General features: G+C 45.9%; 1 protein-coding gene across 2 annotated transcripts in view; it reads left to right on the plus strand.

The window, feature by feature from the left end:
• FRMD3 (FERM domain containing 3) overlaps positions 1-18,316 on the plus strand; it is a 293,104-nt gene that overhangs the window by 211,154 nt on the left and 63,634 nt on the right. For both annotated transcript variants that reach the window (XM_004449475.5, XM_004449476.5), the window contains exons 7-10: positions 5,024-5,111; positions 7,216-7,304; positions 10,365-10,428; positions 11,262-11,350. In XM_004449475.5, coding sequence (XP_004449532.1) covers positions 5,024-5,111; positions 7,216-7,304; positions 10,365-10,428; positions 11,262-11,350 — 330 coding nt within the window. The remainder of the gene's footprint in view (positions 1-5,023; positions 5,112-7,215; positions 7,305-10,364; positions 10,429-11,261; positions 11,351-18,316) is intronic.

Genomic DNA, 18,316 nt, shown 5'->3' on the forward strand with positions numbered 1-18,316 from the left:
TTTCATTTTCCTGATAATAAAGAGGGTAAGCACTTATCTTGAAGTTATTGGCTATTTGGACATTCTATTTTGGGAAGTACCTGTTCATGTCTTTCTTTTGTGCATTTTTCTTCTGGGCTATTTTTTTGGTTTGTTTGTTTGCTTGTGCACTGATTTATAGGAGCTTTTGAAATACTCTATACACGAGTTCTCTTTTGTTTGTGTATGTTAGAAAGTCTTTCTCTGTGGATTGCCTTTTCATATTCCAAATGTTATTGTTTTTTTTTTTAAGGTTCATTTTTACTTTATTTATTTATTTATTTTTAATTTGTGCCCTCCCCCCCAGTGGTTCTCTTCTCTGTCATTGTTTACTCGCCTTCTCCAGGAGGCACTGGGAACTGACCCCAGTACCTTCCATATGGGAGGCCAATGCCTGATGGCCTGAGCCACATCTGCTCTCCGCGGGCTGCGGGGTCTGCTGGCTTGTGGCATCTGCTCATCTAGGCGCCTGCTCATTGCTGCAGGGTGCAGCACCTGGTTCTCGTTGTGGTGGGGTGTGGCGTCTAGCTCTTACTACTGTGGGTGTGGGCGTCTGCTTGTTTTCTTTAGGAGGTACTGGAACCCAACCCAGGACCTCCCCTGTGGCAGGCAGGTGCCCAACTTGTTGAGCCTCATCTGCTTCGCCCTAAAGTTATCTTTTGATGCAAAGAAATTCTTGTTTAAAAGTGTCCTCTGGAGTTGTGCAACATGGGAAGCCCTGCTTATTACGGGAACGGAGTATTTGTGAATAGAAATGACAGCCATCAGATTTAGGAAGGACAGGGATATGGTCAGAAAGAGACCATGCAGGCAAGCAGAACTTATTTACTTTCCAGTGTGAACTTTCAAATAATGAATCCTGGACAATTATCTTGCTTCCAGACTGAATAGAAAAGAACAGTGTGCTTTAAATTTTAAACAAAAATCAGTGTGCAGCTGACAGACGGGTGCTGACAGTTTACCAGTCACCAGAACAGCCTGCATTCTAGAGGAGAGGCGCTCCCGTTGGTGCAGGGCAGGTGAGGCCCGCCCAGGCCACGTGGGAGGACCGTGCAGGAGCGCAGCTCATCGCCTGGCCTGTCTGACGTGGGCCTGGCTCACTGGCCTCAGTCTTGATCATTAGGCTGAAGTTTTGCATTAAGACTCCCCCGAGCACACGTATTTCTAGGGCTGCTGCTGGAAGAATGCTGGATTGCACAGTTTTGACTACCCCCTTCCCAATTCAGGGGGAGGAAGTGAGAGCATTTGTGTGTGAGGGTATGTGTGTATGCACAGCAGGGAGAGAGGCAGTTGAATATTTGGATTCAGTAATTATCTTTATGTGATGGTGAAAGGTAAGCTATTACCATGAAAGAGCTATGGAGAGAGAAATACCTGCACATAATGAGAAAACTTTCAAAGAATCCCTTTCCTGTTCCCATCAATATAGTTGGTGACTTTCTTGGGTCTATTGTTACTTTATTAAAAAGCAAATAATTGTAATGACTGTGTCTTGAAATCAATTCAAACCTTGTTTCAAATGTTCTGCTTTGCCTCAGGGACAAAGGCTATTTCAGAAATGAGTTTCCGAAGAGCTTTGTTTTCCTAAAGCACACATTTGAGTTAACGTCTCAGGAATATACTCTGAAAGACGCACTGAAAATGATCTCTTCTATTTAAAAGAAAGGTCAATAGGCCCGTTTTACCACTAAAGCCCATGCCCATTACTCCAGATACTTCCTCATTATTGGCTCTGTGTTTTCCTCAAAACGTTGCCAGTGTGTTGGAAGGATATGGTGGCATACTGGATCAAGGAGCATTTGTGGGTCCCTTCCCTTCCTTCTCCAGGTTCCTATGGATAGTAGGAAACGTTTGAGAGAGGGGATATAGGAGAGAATGCCATCGTTGAGCCAGAGGTCCTGAGGTCTCCATACACAGGTAGGAGTGGTTTGGGGAGCTTCAGGTGCAGATACTGCCTGAGGAAGCTTAGGGGCGACCCTCACAGTGAATGGGTGTGGCAGAGTGAGCTATGGACCCCAGAAAACACATGCTTAATCCCATTCCTATGGGTGCAAACCCATTGCAAATGGTACTTTTCTCTTTTTTTTGAGGTTCTGGGGATTGAACCCGAAACCTTGTACATGCGAAGCAGGAGCTCAGCCACTGAGCTATGCTGCTCCCCAACCCGTGGTACCTTTTAAAGATGTTTTTTTGAGTTAAGGGATGGCCAGCTGCGCCACGATGGGCCTTGATCTTATTACCGGAGGATTCGTTGTAGAGAAAGCCACTGGGAGGAGCTGGCAGCTGGAAGTCAGCAGAACTGGAAGAGAAAAGAGAGGACGTGTCCGTGTGACAGAAAAGCCAAGGAACCCAAGGACTGCCAGCCAGCCAGAAGGAGGCTGCCGACCCAGGGAGGGAGGGAGCCAGCCTTCTGGCCACTGAAACTGTGACACAATAAATCCCTGCTGTTTACACCAAAACCAGTTTGTGGTATTCGTCTTAGCAGCCTGGGACACATGGGGCAGCTGGACAGCGTGGGTCCCTTCTTCCTGGTTTCCTCGTGCTAAGTCCTGGCACTGCCGTGTTTGCTCCTAGCCTGGAGCTTTAAGTGCAGGTGCTTGGGCTGCAGGTACCCTGTGGGGGAGGGGAGAGGGGATAGCTGGAGGAACGAGAGCCTTCAGCCTAGAGAGCAAGCTATGCATATGCCCTTCCCTTATGGCACAGCTCAGCCTTCCCTCCAACCTCTAGAGGCTGCTGCATTCAACGATAGATCAAACACAGACATGAGTGTCTAACCAAGAATCCCCAGAATCTAAGGAAACCTCAGCTCTGTGAAGGAGAGACCCTGACTCAGCAAACAAAAGGACCTTCACCGAGGAACCAGCATTAAATGGGGCAAACTGGGCTGGACTTTAAAAGCAATGTAGTGGATAGCCCCAGAGGGATAAGAGGAATTTATATCCATAAAATAAGAACAGGCCCTTATTTCAGAGAACCAAAAGATATGTTGGAAATGAAATGTCTAATTGATATATTTTTAAATAAGTGAAATGAAAAGCAGAATGCATGTGGCTGAAGAATAAATGAGCATGCTGGAAGTTTGAATTAAGAAATAGTTCAGTGGGAAGCGGATGTGGCTCAAACGATAGGGGTTCTACCTACAATATGGGAGGACCTGGGTTCGATCCCTGGGGCCTCCTGGTGAAAAAGAAGAAGAGAAAGTGTGCCTATGTGGCAGCCAGTGCCTGCGTGGTGAGCCATTGCCTGTGTGGGGAGCCGAGTGCCTGCACGGCGAGCCAGTGCTCGTGCAAGTGAGTCATGCAGCAAGATGATGATGCAACGAAAGAGAGACGAAGGGGAGAGTCAAGGTGAAGTGTAGCAGAGACCAGGAACTGAGGAGGTGCAGCTAATAGGGAACCTGTCTCCACATCAGAGGCTCCTAGGATCAAATCCTGGAGAATCCTAGAGGAGAAAAAGTGAAAAAGAGAAGACAAAAAGAAATAGATACAGAAGATCACACAAGTGGACACAGACAGCAAAAACAGCAGGATGGGGGGAGGGGGGAAATAAATAAATAAATATATTTTTTAAAGGAAATAGTTCAGGATGTATACACAAGACAGAGATTCAAAGTTTGAAACAAACATTGAGAGACTGTGGAGGCTAGACCTGGAAGTTTCAAAAAAAAATCTATTACTAGGACGTCTCCAAGGAGAGAACTGAAGGAATGGCTGGCAGTGGCGGAGGAGATGGGGAGGGGAGGAAAAGAATTCAAGAAATGGTCAAAGAAAGATATGAGTTGTTGGATTGAAAGGGCCCACACAATACTGATCAGAATGTTTAATAAAGGTGCTCCCTGGACATGTCAGAGTGAAATTTCAGAACACTAAGGGTCAAGAGAATATCACAAAAGGCTGTAGGGTGAACATAGATGGTAGACTTCACTGTGATTTAGCGTGCTGGCTGCAGGGGCAGTCCCTCTCTGGGGAGGAACTTGGGAAGAGATAAATTTGTATTGAAATATAATTTTACATTCTGAAAAATAAAAGTGAATTCCTTTGCTTTCCTTAGCAAATGCTTCTTGGTTGTTAGGGAAGATGCAGGTGTTATATAACCGTCCTTGGGGGAGTGGTTCAGACTTCGTAAGGCAGGGGTTCTTAACAAGGGGTCCATGAGCTTGAACTGAAATTCCAAAAACCACATTATTCTTGTGGGGACGTGTTGGTGTGGGTGTGATATATTTATTAAATAATATACAGTGTAGTGTGGACTTAGTAAGGGGTCTGTGGTTTTCACTGGACTGGCAAAGGGGTCTGTGGAATAAGAAAGGTTAAGAATTCCTGCATTAAGGTACTTGTGGGATGTTAATAGTAAGTCAGAGTTAGGTCTTTGAAATTGCAATCCTGATTTAGAAACTAGCCTTGAAGGGGCTTCCCAGCTTTCTGTGCTTATAGCCTTTTTTGTTGTTTTTCCTTTTCTGAGGGCGAGACCTTGTTGACCACCTTGGAGGACAGCACTGCCTTGAGATTTCCTATAAAATCCAGGGCTTTCTGATGGAGTGGTGGGCAGTTCTTTCCTGATGGCTCTGTTGAGTCATGTTGATGGGGTAATGCGATGGCTCAGCTTCTATACCCTGAGCAGGAAGGAATGCCTTTATTTTGGATAATCTTTTAAATGAGCAGGAAAGAACAGGTGCTGAGCTTTCATATTACATATTACAAGTGAATTTGCAGGGTCAACTTCATTCATCACTTGATAACCTTGATCGGCTGTGCGGGTCATTAGAGTACTCAGGGTTTCGTGTGGGTATTATTATGGTACAATTTGTTAGGGAGCAGGAGCTCAGATTCTTTAGCAGAGGGCTCCTCATGGCGAGAAATAATGATCGGTCTCACCGATGACTATTTATGTAGGAATCTTCCTCTTTATTTAGTTTAGAAGTAGTATATTTTATTGAATAAAGGGACTCCATGTTTCTAGTATTTTCCTTATTAACTCCCTAAACTTGTTGTGTGTGTGATTTTAGAGGCCAGAGCCCACCGGTTGCTGAGTTTAATTTACTCCTGAAAGCTCACACGCTGGAAACCTATGGAGTGGATCCCCACCCGTGCAAGGTAACTGCCCCTCACAGCAGGTCACCAGATAATGATTGTTTTGCCCAGATGAGAGTTAGTGTGCAGCCTGGTAGACTCCTCCAGGACATGTCCACAGTCTGACCCACAACCCCTGATTGGCAGTGACCACAACGTTTTGGCAGTTCCTTCCCTCCATTGGAGTCTTTAATTGCTTGCTAATTGCTATGTGGAAGCCACATTTTCTTAAGTTAACAGACATGGGTTCATTCATCAAGTAGATGTTTTCACCCTTGAGAAATCACCGGACTGGATCAGATTTATTTTCAAGACCACTACTGTCAGGAATGTCGTCTCAAAAAATGGGAAAGTGGAAGAAAAGCAAGATTTAAAATTATCTTTTGGCATTGTTTTTCTTTTATTCCTTCATTCTTTTTTTTTTTTTAAGATTTGTTTATTTATTTATTTCTCTCCCCTTCCCACCACTCCCCCCCGCCCCCTGCCCACCCCGGTTGTCTGTTCTCTGTGTCTATTTGCTGCATCTTCTTTATCTGCTTCTGTTGTTGTCGGTGGCACGGGAATCTGTGTCTCTTTTTGTTGCGTCATCTTGTTGTGTCAGCTCTCCGTGTGTGCAGCGCCATTCCTGGGCAGGCTGCACTTTTTTTCGTGCTGGACGGCTCTCCTTACTGGGTGCACTCCTTGTGTGTGGGGCTCCCCTAAGCGGGGGACACCCCTGCATGGCATGGCACTCCTTGCACGCATCAGCACTGCGCATGGGCCAGCTGCACACGGGTCAAGAACGCCCGGGGTTTGAACCGCGGACCTCCCATGTGGTAGGCAGATGCCTTAACCACTGGGCCAAGTCCGCCTCCATTCCTTTATTCTTTAACAGACAGTATTGCTCTTGAGTGTGAAACAGGCCATCTACATCAGCATCACCTCTCCCGGTTCTCACACCTGCTGACTCGGAGTTGCTGGGGGTACAGTTGGGGAATCTGCCTTTTTTAACAAGTTCCTGGGGTGAAGCACATTTTCCAGAAAGGTTTTTATGCAAACAATGCTCTCCTTTCCATATCCTAAACTAGACAAGTGTCAAACAGACATTAACCCTAATCCTCAACTAAACATTTCTATCGGCCAGTCTCTTAAAAATAAGCTTTTAAGTTATACTGTAGCATTTCTTTACCCAGATGAGACCAGCTAATAGTATTTGGGGAACCGCTAGTTCTATAATTCGAAGCATAGGCTGCTTATGAATTATCTGAGGAGCTTCATAAAATCCTGAAGCCCAGGACACACCCTCACACCAATTTCACTAGACTCTTGGGGGGTGGAGACCAGGTGTCAGTAATTATTAAAGCTCTCCAGATGATTCCAACTGGCAACCAAGGCAGAAAACTGGCACTGCTTGCCCATTTGGGCATTTGCGTCCCCTTTTTCTGCCCACACAATTATTTTAGAATATTCGCCAGCTTCCCCTTCCTAGTAATAGTATAAATCAGATTATTCCTTTAGTAAATCTTATTTTACCCGCAAATGTGATCCTCTTCGATTATTTTATTCATTACTTAGAGAATGACAATAATTAATAAGTTCTTTACTAATGATTAATAATTAATTATTTAGTTTTTTATTCCTTTGCCTTCATTTGACTTACCTATGAAATGCTGCGTTGTCCTTTCCTAGGCTGGAAGCAAAGTAGGCTTTTCTGGGACATATCTTTATTCAGAAATTGCCAGCAGCCGTAAGTGAAGTTAAGTCAAGGTAGATTTGGCACTCGGGGTTTGGTTTCATCGCTTTAGAGGGCTCATGGCTGCAACCAAGACCAGTTTTCCCACTCTGCGTGGCAGATAGGAGAACACAGGCAGCCCGAAGACACTCGGAAGTTGACAGGGTAGTTTGGAACTAATCTGTTTCCCCAGGAGAACCCTGGACAGGTGGAAGGTCTGTGACTCAAAAGCCATGTACTGCAGCCCTCCACCAAGATTTTGGGAGTCCTACCCTTCCATCTCAGAAACTTAGTTTATTGCTGGTATCATTGGCATTAATCTGAAACTAACCCAGTTTGAGGACGAATAGGCATACCAGTTAGCATTTATTGTCTTTTTCCCCTAATCCAAATAGGTCTTTGTTTCTGTTTTTTCAGGATTCAACAGGCACAACAACATTTTTAGGATTCACTGCTGCAGGCTTTGTGGTATTCCAGGGAAATAAGAGAATCCATTTGATAAAATGGTGAGTACTTCTTTGGAAAACTAGCTTACTATTTTTCTTAATCTTGTTTTGTTTCCTTTTGGCTTGTGTTGGAAATGTCAAGTAGAATGCCTAGTATCCATTTCTTTGCCTCAGAACTTCATCATAAAGGGATTTTTCATCCATGAGTGAACCCCAATCTAGGTTTCCCTGTTTTTAGTTGGGAAGTGATTTGTCAAACTGAGGAGTCAACTCAGCAGATCTGGGATATGCCCCGGGCTCAGGGCTTCGCCTCCAGAGAGAAGGCATCCAGTGCTTCCTCCTGATAGCTTCTGCTGCTTTGACCAAGAGGGTTGCCCACTGTGTGGGCCAGAGGTGGGGGGAAGGTGCAAGTTCCCTCGAGCCCCTCTGACCCACTCTTTGTCTCTCACTATCTCTACTCTTCTCTTCTGTTGAATCCTTGGCACACTCAGATTTTGTTATCCTGTGCATCAGGGGCAATGCTTTTGTGTAAAAGTAACAGGGATGCCTGCTCACAATGACTTACAAATAAGAGGAGTGGTGATCTCACCTCGCAAGCATTCCAGAAGTAGGGCAGCCCAGGGGCAGGTTAACATCATTGCCCAACACTGTTTTCTTCTCTGCCATCTCGGTGCATTGGCTTCTGTCCCCAGGCCTGTGCACAGAAGATGGCCATGTAGCTCTGTCAATTTCATCTTCACACAGCAATACAAGGCCTGCAAGAGAGCAGCCCCCTCTGTTGTCTCCTTTAAAAACAAGGACAACTTTTTCCAGAGCTCTGTAAGAATTTCTTTCATATCTAGTTGGCCAGGATTGGGTCACATGCTCCTTCTTAAACCCTACAGAGAATGGGACGTGACTGGATTGATGGAATTCATCCCAATGGGGCTGGGAAGGGGGTAATCTTCATGAATACGTGATCTTGAGGAAGAATGAAGGCTAGGATGTGTCAGTCAGTAAAGAAGTGGGGTAGGTGAGCAGCAGTGCCCTCTATGTCCAGTCAAGGGGCAACACGGTCTTGGCAAAGCAAGAGAAAGGCTGAGCACCATATATGCATTGGAATTTTGTAGAGGCTTAGTCTTGTTCTTGCCTACAGCTTGACTCAGTTCCCTCTCTGACAGCCTCTGACAGGTTTGTCATCCGTGCATCTCCCTAGGAGGGGTCGCTCACTCCTGTAGCCAGAGCCCTTGGGTCTGAAGTCCTTCCTCAATGGGACACTGGGCCACCCCCCGTCCTGTGTGGGCAGCACTCTCCTGCACCTACCTGAATCTTTCATTTCATGGTTCTGTCACCTTCAGGATTTTTTTCTAGCACCTCTTTATCAAGTCCCTCCTCCCCCAGCCACTACCCTTTTAGCACATTCTTTTTAGCAACTGCCTTCCTTCCAAACCTTCTTTACTACATTCGCAGCCCTCAGCTAATGTACACTCCATTTCCTATACTAGCCTCTCCTTTCTCTGATCAGACCTACCTTTCTCAGATCCCTGATTTCTCTAAAGAGCTTCCTTGTCCTACCATCACCCTTTACTCAATTCATAGTTTTGAGCCCTCTCTGTGCCCACTTGTTCTATTCTTCCACACATTCTCAAGATTCTTATTTGCCTTTAATAAATCACTGGACTTCTCTGAGTCTCAGTTCATTTATTCATAAAACTGGGATCAATAATATCTGGCTGCCTTATAGGGAAGGAAGTAGATGGGGGAAAAACAAATGAAATAATGTGTGTGGGAGGGTTTTGTGATTTGTACACTATATAGTGGTGTTACCCAGTTTTCTTCTCTGTTTTCAGCACCTTTTAGAGACTCTCCAATGTTAAATAACCTTCAGCCCATTTCAGAATAGGTTCCTTACAGATTCCTACTGATGTTGGAAAGCATGGGTAATTTGGGGATTCTACCATCCTACGCCAGGGCTACAAAAGTCCTTGATTAGATCCTCAGGAGTCTGAAAAGCTTGAGCCCTGGAGTAGTTAGGGTCGAAAAAGAGTAGTTTGAAGTTCAGGTTAATTGCCAGTCTCTCTCCTCTTTGGGCCTCAGCTTCTTCCTGGGAACACTGAAGAGTTGAGATGGACAATCTCTTCACCAGTTGCTTCTGAGCTCTACATCTTGTGTACATCCTTTTGGTGTTTTTGGTCTGGTGCTGGTGTCAACACCGTCCCCCCCAGCCTCTGCCTTGGCATGTGTGTTTATAGCAACCCTGTACATGATAGTCAAACAAATGATCTTTCTACACTAATCCTAATTAGGTTTTGTTTTTAAAACTTCCATTGAGCTTTCTCCCTTGCATGAACCCTCTACTTAAATTAAAACAGCTTAATTTGATCTCACTGTTCTTTTTCTTCCAGGAACAGCACAGGGACAACACATCACTATCCTGGGAATTAGATCAAAGGATCAAAATTAGAATTCTTTCCCTCTCTTTCCATACATCTTCCCACCAAGGGCATGACCTGGAGTCTACATTTCAGGCAGCTGTTAATCAAGAAGTTCCTTAAGATAAAGCCTAAAGTCACTCTCTTGACCACAATTTGTCACTCTTCACGTTGTTCTCACAATTTTGTGCATTGTAATGGATAATAAACTATTTTTAAAATAAACTAATTCTTTTCCAATCAGGAAAGGTAAGAATGAAAATCTTGCAATGGGGTATTTGTGCTTCTTGGAGATGGGTTTGCAATGAGAAAGACAGATACTGTGAATCCATATCCTTTCATTAACCGAAATGAAAATACCCCTATTCTTCCTACCTCATCAAGTGGGCTGGCCAATTACTGTTGTTTTGGTCATTAATGTTCATGAAATCTCTAGTGCTCCTCCTAAGAAAGGTGCAGCCTAAATGTAAAAAAACACCATAAGTAATTCTGAGCTGCTTATGGATCCTCTCTTGGGAAGAAAATTGCTGTATAATTCACTTGGGGCTTTTCGCTGCTCGTTAGGCTTTCACTGATGATAAGATAATATCTTGTTTCCTTGCAGTCTGCTCGGCATTTGTGAGTCAGCCAGAGTCCTGTGGGAAAGCCAGGTACCTTGTTTAACTGCCACTTATTTTTCTTCTCACCCAAAGAAATTTTCTTTTCTTAGGCCAGATGTCTGCAAATTGAAGTTTGAAGGGAAGACGTTTTACGTGATTGGCACCCAGAAGGAGGTCAGATACTTGCTTTCTAACTACCTGTTGTGTGTGCATATGTAAGGGTGTGTGCATGAGAAAGATTCAGGAATAAAATATACCTTTAGTATTGTAGCCCAAAGAGCTAGGGCATGAAATTTGTGATGATAATGGAAGCCAAATGCTGAAAAGCTTTTAGAGGTAAATAAGTATTAGGTTTGGACTTTTAAGAATAAAGTCAGTGCTCAGTGCTGGCTGTATACCCTGTGTGAAAAATAGAGCAGGATAGACTTGAAAAAATAAGCACCCCTATGTAATTTGCCAAGATACACCCAGTTTATCAAACAAGTCAAGAATACTTACAAAGCTAGATACCAACAAGTGCTGGTTAGAGTGTTATAAACAGAGTTTGTAAGTCCCAAGAGTCTTTAAGGGTTGCCAGGAATAGGTTAGGTTCACTGGGGAAGGCTTTTGGAAGGAGGCCATTGCGGAGACTTTGCGCCTCAGAGCTATGGAAGTTGACAGGTTTTCTTGACCCTCGTTTTCTGCTCAAGTACTAGTTATTCAAGGATGGTGAAGAAGTTTTCAGGCGAATCTAACTCTGTTAATGAGTAGTCAATGCCTGAAGTGTTGAGAGGATTGTGAGGCTGATTTTTATCAGAAACAGGGCCTAGATAGATTAGTGATGTCTGCAAAGGGTAAGGGAAGAGATCTCTTTCTACCAACGCTTTAAGAATACTTTCATCGTGTGTGAGTTCAAATCTGTTTGATAGGAGATAGGATATAAATATGTAAATACCTGGAGGAGAAAACATGAAAACATAGACTGCATTTAACATGCCTTTTCTTGTTTTGTTCTTTTTCTTTATTAGAAAAAAGCCATGTTGGCATTCCACACTTCAACACCAGCTGCCTGCAAACATCTTTGGAAGTGTGGGGTGGAGAACCAGGCCTTTTATAAGTAGGTAGCTTTTATTCATTTAATCATAAAATTTTAAAAGTAATCACGGAGCCCTTCTTGTTTGGTAAATGGCTGCCTATTCATTTCTTTTAATTCAGTCCTTTGAATTACATTTAAGTGAATTATAAATTTTGTGGACTGTTCAATGCCTGTTGCCCAACCAAGTCCTGAGCTCTATGTTGGGTGTATCTCATAGAATGGCTGTCATCTGTGTGTGTGTCCATTTCCATGTCACAGGATCTCTCTTTGGTTGGTTGCCTCTAAGAGCAGACCCTGAGGCAAAAGTTGATGGCACGTATTTTATTTCGGATATAATCACTGGATGTACCACTAGGGGAGTGAGGAAGTGAGATCCAGAAGCAAGCCATAGGGACTCAGCTCTGTTGGAGAACTCTGGGAGACTGTAGAACATTCCTCAAATTTCTCCCAATTGATGGGCAGAGAGGCTGGGCTGTCTGTCTACAAGTTCCTCATTTGGTTTGTTGGGGGAAAATGTAGAGGACAGAGTTAATACTTTTTGGCCCTCCTGGGTTACCCTGAATGTGAGTTGAATGTGAGTTGAATGTGCTTCTAGAGAGGAGAGACAAAGGTTAATGGATAGAAAACCACCAGAGTCTAGGATCATAGAAAGATAGAGCTGGACAGGTCTTTGAAGCCATCCATAAAGCTCCCAGGTTTCAAAAGAGGTTAAATTTAGGGTCTTTCCATTCAGTTCCAGCTTTTTTTTGAGAACCACATGCTGATTAGAAGAGTAGTGGCGATGGACACAGTCAAGAACCTAGCCCTGCCCAACAGCACCCACCCCTGAAGCTCACCTAGGGGGCTTTTGTCCATTCTGCCCGCAAGCTGAAAATCAATCTTATCCCCTCCCTGAAAATGCTGAGTCTCTGAAACTCCTGGGCTTTGGCTGAATGATTTCATGGACTTTGATTTTTCAAACTCTTTCCCAGTCTTAAACAGAAGTGTAGGGAAACCCCAGTATATAAGAGATAAAATAGAGAAGCTGTGGTTGTAGGTGACACCACAGTTGGTATTGTGGACTGGAGACCCTTCACCCGTTGCTTGTTGTTCCTCAGGAGCTGGGGTGACCAGTTGTCTTGGTTTGCCCAATGCTTTCCCAGGGTTAGCACTGAGAGGACTGTGTCCTAGAAGACCCTGCAATCTTGGGCAGACCCTATCAGGACCATATATTTCCCTTCTTTTTTTTTTTTTTCCAAGAACATATTTTGAAAACTCCTGAACAAAATGAGCCATAGACTACTGTGAGGCTAGGAATGACAGGAGAGGTGGTGCCTTATCTGACAGACTTTCCCACAACCATCACCTTCCCAAGGGTATCGGTGAGAACCTTTACTCTATCCTATGTCCCCTGTGGTATTTAGTACTGATCAAAATATGACACACATGGGGCTCTGAAAAATCAGCATCCAGACTTCTCCACATATATGAGAACCAATAGAGGGCGACACAGAGTTTGGTACTCTCAGTCTTTAGTTGGAACCTGAAAGGGTTTTTAAAAAAATTATTTTTAAAATTAGAATTTAATTCACATAATATAGAACTCACCTTTGATAATATACAGTTCAGCATTATTTAGTGTATTCACAAAGTTTTGCAACCACCTGATTCAGGACATTTTCATCACCCCAAAAGGAAATCCCCTTCCTATTAGCAGCCATTCCTCAGCCTCCGTGGAAACTCAACCCAGCCCCTGGCAACCACTGATCAACTTTCAGGCTCTATGGACATGCCTCTTCTGGACACTTCATATAAATGGAATCATACAATATGAGGCCTTTTGTGACTGCCTTCTTTCGCTTAGCATAATGTTTTTACGGTTTGTCCATGTTGCAGCATGGGACAGTATGACATTCCTTTTTATGGCTAAATAATATGCCGTTGTATGGCTATACCACATTTGTTTATCCCCTCACTGCTCCTATGAACATTCATGTGCACATTTTTGTGTGGACCGTTTTCTTGAGTATATACCTAGGAATGGAATTGCTAGGTCATAGGGTAACTGTATTTAGCTTTTTGAGAAACTGCCAAACTTTTTGGAGCCTAAGCTTTTTGGAATTCCTCTGCTCCTCCTTTAGTGAAACAATCTCTCTTGAAGAATAACTTAGACACATTTGGTCAGTTAATTGGAATGATTATTTTCTCACAAATTAGGGATTTGGTAGATGGAGTCATGAAACAAAACAAAACACAAAAAATCAAAAACCCAAAACAAACCAAGACATATCACAATGTAACTTTCATCATAAATTTTTGTGTATATATCTGTCTCCCCTAATATATCTACCTCTCTGAGAACAAGAACTAGTTTCTGTTTATCTTTGTACTTTCTGAAATTCCTAGCACAGGCTAGACATTCAAAAATTATATTCAGTCACATTGGTGAGGTACGGCTCCAATCCTCAGGAGATCTTTGTTCCTGAGTCATGATAGAGACCAAAAGGGAGGTGAAAAGAAAATGCTAGAGGGGACCCAGGGGAGGCTTGAGTCTTGCTGCTGAGGGAATGAGTAGGCAGAAGGCCCTTTCAGGGAGAGGGAGGACACCTGGCCTGAGTGAGAGATGCGGCAGGAAAGTGGAAACACACCTTGGGGAGGATGAGCCTGCAAGGCTGGGGTGGAGGGTGGGAGGGTGGAAAGGGAAGAGAGAGGGCTGGACACAGACCTTGGGGCCAGAGATGGAGGATGCAGAAACACACCGCCACGGAGAGCAAGGTCTCGATGCTTGATGTTGGCCACCCATCAAGAGGTGGATGAAGCCGGTGCTACTACAGGAGAACACCATCGCTGTGCCAGTGAGTCCTCTTTGAAGGAATTTAGTTCAGCCCTGAAGATCCTTCAGTGAAATGATATGGTCCCTACCGAAGAATACCTTCAAGACATTGCTTTTATCACATGTGAGAGTCAGTCGGTAGGTGTCAAGGGCCAAATTGCAAACAGTCTGGGAAATCTGTTTAGCACATTTTGGCTAAACTAATTACCTGGCCCCTAGCAGAGATATCAATTGAATCATTGTATCATTGACTAGGCCAACTAGGCACATCAAAGAAACTGCTTTCTGTTGGCTATGGATGTTCCTGAGATCTAGTTGTGAACGCAGGTGACAGGCTGTATAGGGTCGACCCAGGCCCTTCCTGCAGCACCTCTCTCAGTTAGACCAGGGCGTCCCCTTACAATTTCTGACCACTGAGATTTTACAGAATCTTTTGTTCCTCCATTATCCCATAGACATCCCTGTTTCTTATATAGAAGGAAAGTTTAGCTTGTCTGCCCCAGCTGTGTGCCCTCGGTCTAGGTCTGCGGTGCTCTCTGGCCTCAGCCTTCTCATCTGTAGAATGGAGGCACTGGGACATAAGCACACATTTGTCTGTATCATTGCCGCATAGTGGAACAGATGTGGGCTTTGGAAGCAGATAGACTTGGGTTTGAATCTTGACTCTGTTGCTTGCTATCAATATGGCCCAGAACAAAGCACTTAAACTCTTTGAGCCTCGTTTGTATTTTTTATCCATAAAATAGGCAATACCTTCTTTTTAAGATTCAGTTGTGCCAGGCACAGGAACCAGGGATGAATGGTAGCTGCTGCTGCTGCTGTTACTATTACTGTACTGCTACTAATGATGCAAGTTTTTGGAGCATCAGCTGGATGCAGAGCCCAGCCCCTCTGAGTCTGACCTGCTAACCTCAGGGCTGTCGGCCTGTTTCCTCCGCTGCTTCCACCCCTTCCCGGTGCAGTCCTGTCCCTGCCTCCGGCTCTGTCAGACTGGCTCTGCTTTTTTTTTTTTTTTTTTAAAGATTTATTTTTATTTATTTAATTCCCCTCCCCTCCCCCGGTTGTCTGTTTTCTGTGTCTTTTTGCTGCGTCTTGTTTCTCTGTCCGCTTCTGTTGTCGTCAGCGGCACGGGAAGTGTGGGCGGCACCATTCCTCGGCAGGCTGCTCCCTCCTTCGCGCTGGGTGGCTCTCCTTATGGGTGCACTCCTTGCACGTGGGGCTCCCCTACGCGGGGGACACCCCTGTGTAGCACGGCACTCCTCGCGCGCATCAGCACTGCACATGGGCCAGCTCCACACGGTCAAGGAGGCCCGGGGCTTGAACCGCGGACCTCCCATGTGGTAGACGGGCGCCCCAACCACTGGGCCAAAGTCCGCTTCCCTGGCTCTGCATTTTACTGGCTTCAGCTGGCACCGCAAGGCCCCGATCTTGTTTCCCAGCTTGGAGGTGGTTTTCTCCCTCTTGTTTTTCACTGAAGTTTTATCTGAATTCCCCTGTGTGCTTTTAAGGCATGAATGTGTGCGCGTTGACTGCTGGCCCAGGGCCACTCATCTGGGTTGGAAGCCCTGGATCTGAGAGCCGCTGCCCGGGAACGGAGCCCAGAAACTGAAACTCTGGTTGTCTGTCGTGCTGCAGGCCCCAGAGGATCCCTGCGGCAGACTTAGGCAGTCACTGCGGAGGTGCAGCCTTCAGGCCCCGTGGGTCTAGGTGCGCCCACCCCCATAGGGCTGGGGTTCCCCCGTTTCTGGGTGCTGAGTCACCCAAAGCTCGCGGTGCACTTGGGGGGATGCAGGGGCTCACTGTTGTGCTGATTCAGCCAACCTCCATCTCACACCTGGCTTAAGCCGTGCACGGTGCCAGGCCCTGGGCCTGCCAGGGGGCCCAAATGACAGCCCTGTGCCCGAAATTTCATATGAATTTTGTGCAGAGGGTAAAGGCAGTCCCTAATAAATAAATGAATGGAGTTTGGTGTGCATTTTGTCAGAGGAACAATATTACGCTTGGTAGATAAGAGCCCAGGCCAGGTCCCAGGACCAGTTCCTCTCAAACTTTAATGGAATACCTGGAGATTGTGCTCAAAGGTGGATTCTGATTCAGTAAGTCTGGGCTGGGGCTCAAGGTCCCCTATTTCTTTTTTTTTTCTTTTTAAGATTTATTTATTTATTTAATTCCCCCTCCTCCCCTGGTTGTCTGTTCTCTGTGTCTATTTGCTGCATCTTGTTTCTTTGTCTGCTTCTGTTGTCTTGTCAGCCGCACGGGAAGTGTGGGCAGCACCATTCCTGGGCAGGCTGCACTTTCTTTCGCACTGGGCGGCTCTCCTTACGGGTGCACTCCTTGCGCGTGGGGCTTCCCTATGCGGGGGACACCCCTGTGTGGCACTCCTTGCGCGCATCAGCACTGCGCATGGGCCAGCTCCACACGGTCAAGGAGGCCCGGGGTTTGAACCGCGGACCTCCCATGTGGTAGACGGATGCCCTAAACACTGGGCCAAGTCCGTTTTCCCCCTATTTCTAGTAAGCTCCTAGGGGCTGCTGGTGCTGCAGGTCCAGGGACCACGTTTTAAGTAATAAGGTTTCAGATCATCTAATCTCCTTTAGCCCTCCTTAGAACCCTGTGAATTAGGTATTTCTATTCCCTTGACCTTTTACAAATACTTGGAGGAAACAAGGCTTAGAAAGCCCAAGTCACCTGACCAAGGTCACCCAGCCAGAAGCAGGTAGGAATCTGGGCCTCTGCTCTTTCAGGTAAAATGCCACCTTTTGGGTGCTCCAAGGAGAATTTGGGGATGTAGAGGTTCTCAAGCAGCAAGTTGATCAGCTGCTTTGGAATCTCCTTGGGGTGCTTGATAAAAATACAAATTCCTGGGCACCTCTCCAAACCCACTGAGTTTGAACCTCCAGTGATCACGCACAAGAACCTGTGTTTTAGCATCTCCTCCAGGCGCTGCTGCAGCACTGCCAGGTGTGGGGACTCCTGGCTTCTGGCACTTTAACTCAGCCACCTTTATCATCACTCAGCCCGCTTCCCTCCCTCCTAAACACTGTGCTTTCCAATTCCCAGTGGGGTTAGCTTCCTCAAGCTCTCAGAACCAACTCCTCTGTTAAAATCCCATTAGAAATCTCTGCTGAAACATCCGCAGAGTCCACCTGGACGCTTGGGAGAGCAGGGAATTGCCAGTGATGCTCCTGGAAGAGCATCTCAGAGCCAATCAACTGACACAGATATTCATTAAGGGACTTTAGCTGCCAGAAAGGAAGCAAACGCTTTGTTCTCTGCTCTCATCCTGAGCAGGCAACTGTTTGCTTTGCCTGTGAAATGTGCCTTCTGACCTGTTTTTCCTGAGGCACTTGAGGGTTCTCCGTTAATGCAGTGTTAATGCAGTGCAGCTCAGAGGCCTCCCACCCGGAGGCCGCTCTGTGTCCAAGGAGCAGGAAGAGGCCTCCTTCTAAGGCCTGGGAGGGAGGGAGCTGAGGCTGAACCAGTGGAAAAGAGAGCTGCCCACTCTTCCCAGTTAGAAGCCCCGAGAGCCGGTGGCGGGCGGCTCTGTAACTGCTGGACTTACTCCTTTGAGGTTCAGGTAGCTCTTGAGTTTCAGAAACCCCAAGGAAGCCATTTCCTTTTTACCAGACTACCTTGCCCCAAGGATCTTTGGGAACCTAGAAAGAAAGGAAAAAATAAATGAGGTAAAGCAAAGTGGAAGCTTCTTTGCAAGGTCTCCCCTCTGACGACTCTGGAGGAAGAACCACCGCCATGTAGCTGGGGAGAGGAGAAGCTGAGCCCGTCTAGGCTCCAGTGGGTAACGGACGAGCCTCATGGCTCTTAGGGCACAGGGCCAGGCATGTCCTCACTGCAGGAGGCTCGGTGTGGCTCGCTGGAGATTTTTATCCCTTGAGTGGTCATGGTCTGCGTGAAGCAAGGACCTGCAGCTTGGGTTGTCAGTCCCGTGTGCCAAGACCCCCAGCTGTGGATCTTAGATGCCCGCATCTGTCCCGGGGGCTCCCATGCCATCCTCTCTGGGTCCCTGCCTGGACTTTATCCTCCCCCTCTCAGGCCTGCTCCCCTCTCCTGCCCTTCTAAGGGGGTTTACCATCTGTAGTCGATTCCTTTTTATTTTGCTAGGCTGCCGAAAGCAGATCCCATGCCATGGGTTGGCTTGAACAGTGGGAATGTATTCG

This window comes from Dasypus novemcinctus, chromosome 8, assembly GCF_030445035.2.
Source record: "Dasypus novemcinctus isolate mDasNov1 chromosome 8, mDasNov1.1.hap2, whole genome shotgun sequence".
In the NCBI taxonomy this organism is placed as follows: Eukaryota; Metazoa; Chordata; class Mammalia; order Cingulata; family Dasypodidae; genus Dasypus; species Dasypus novemcinctus.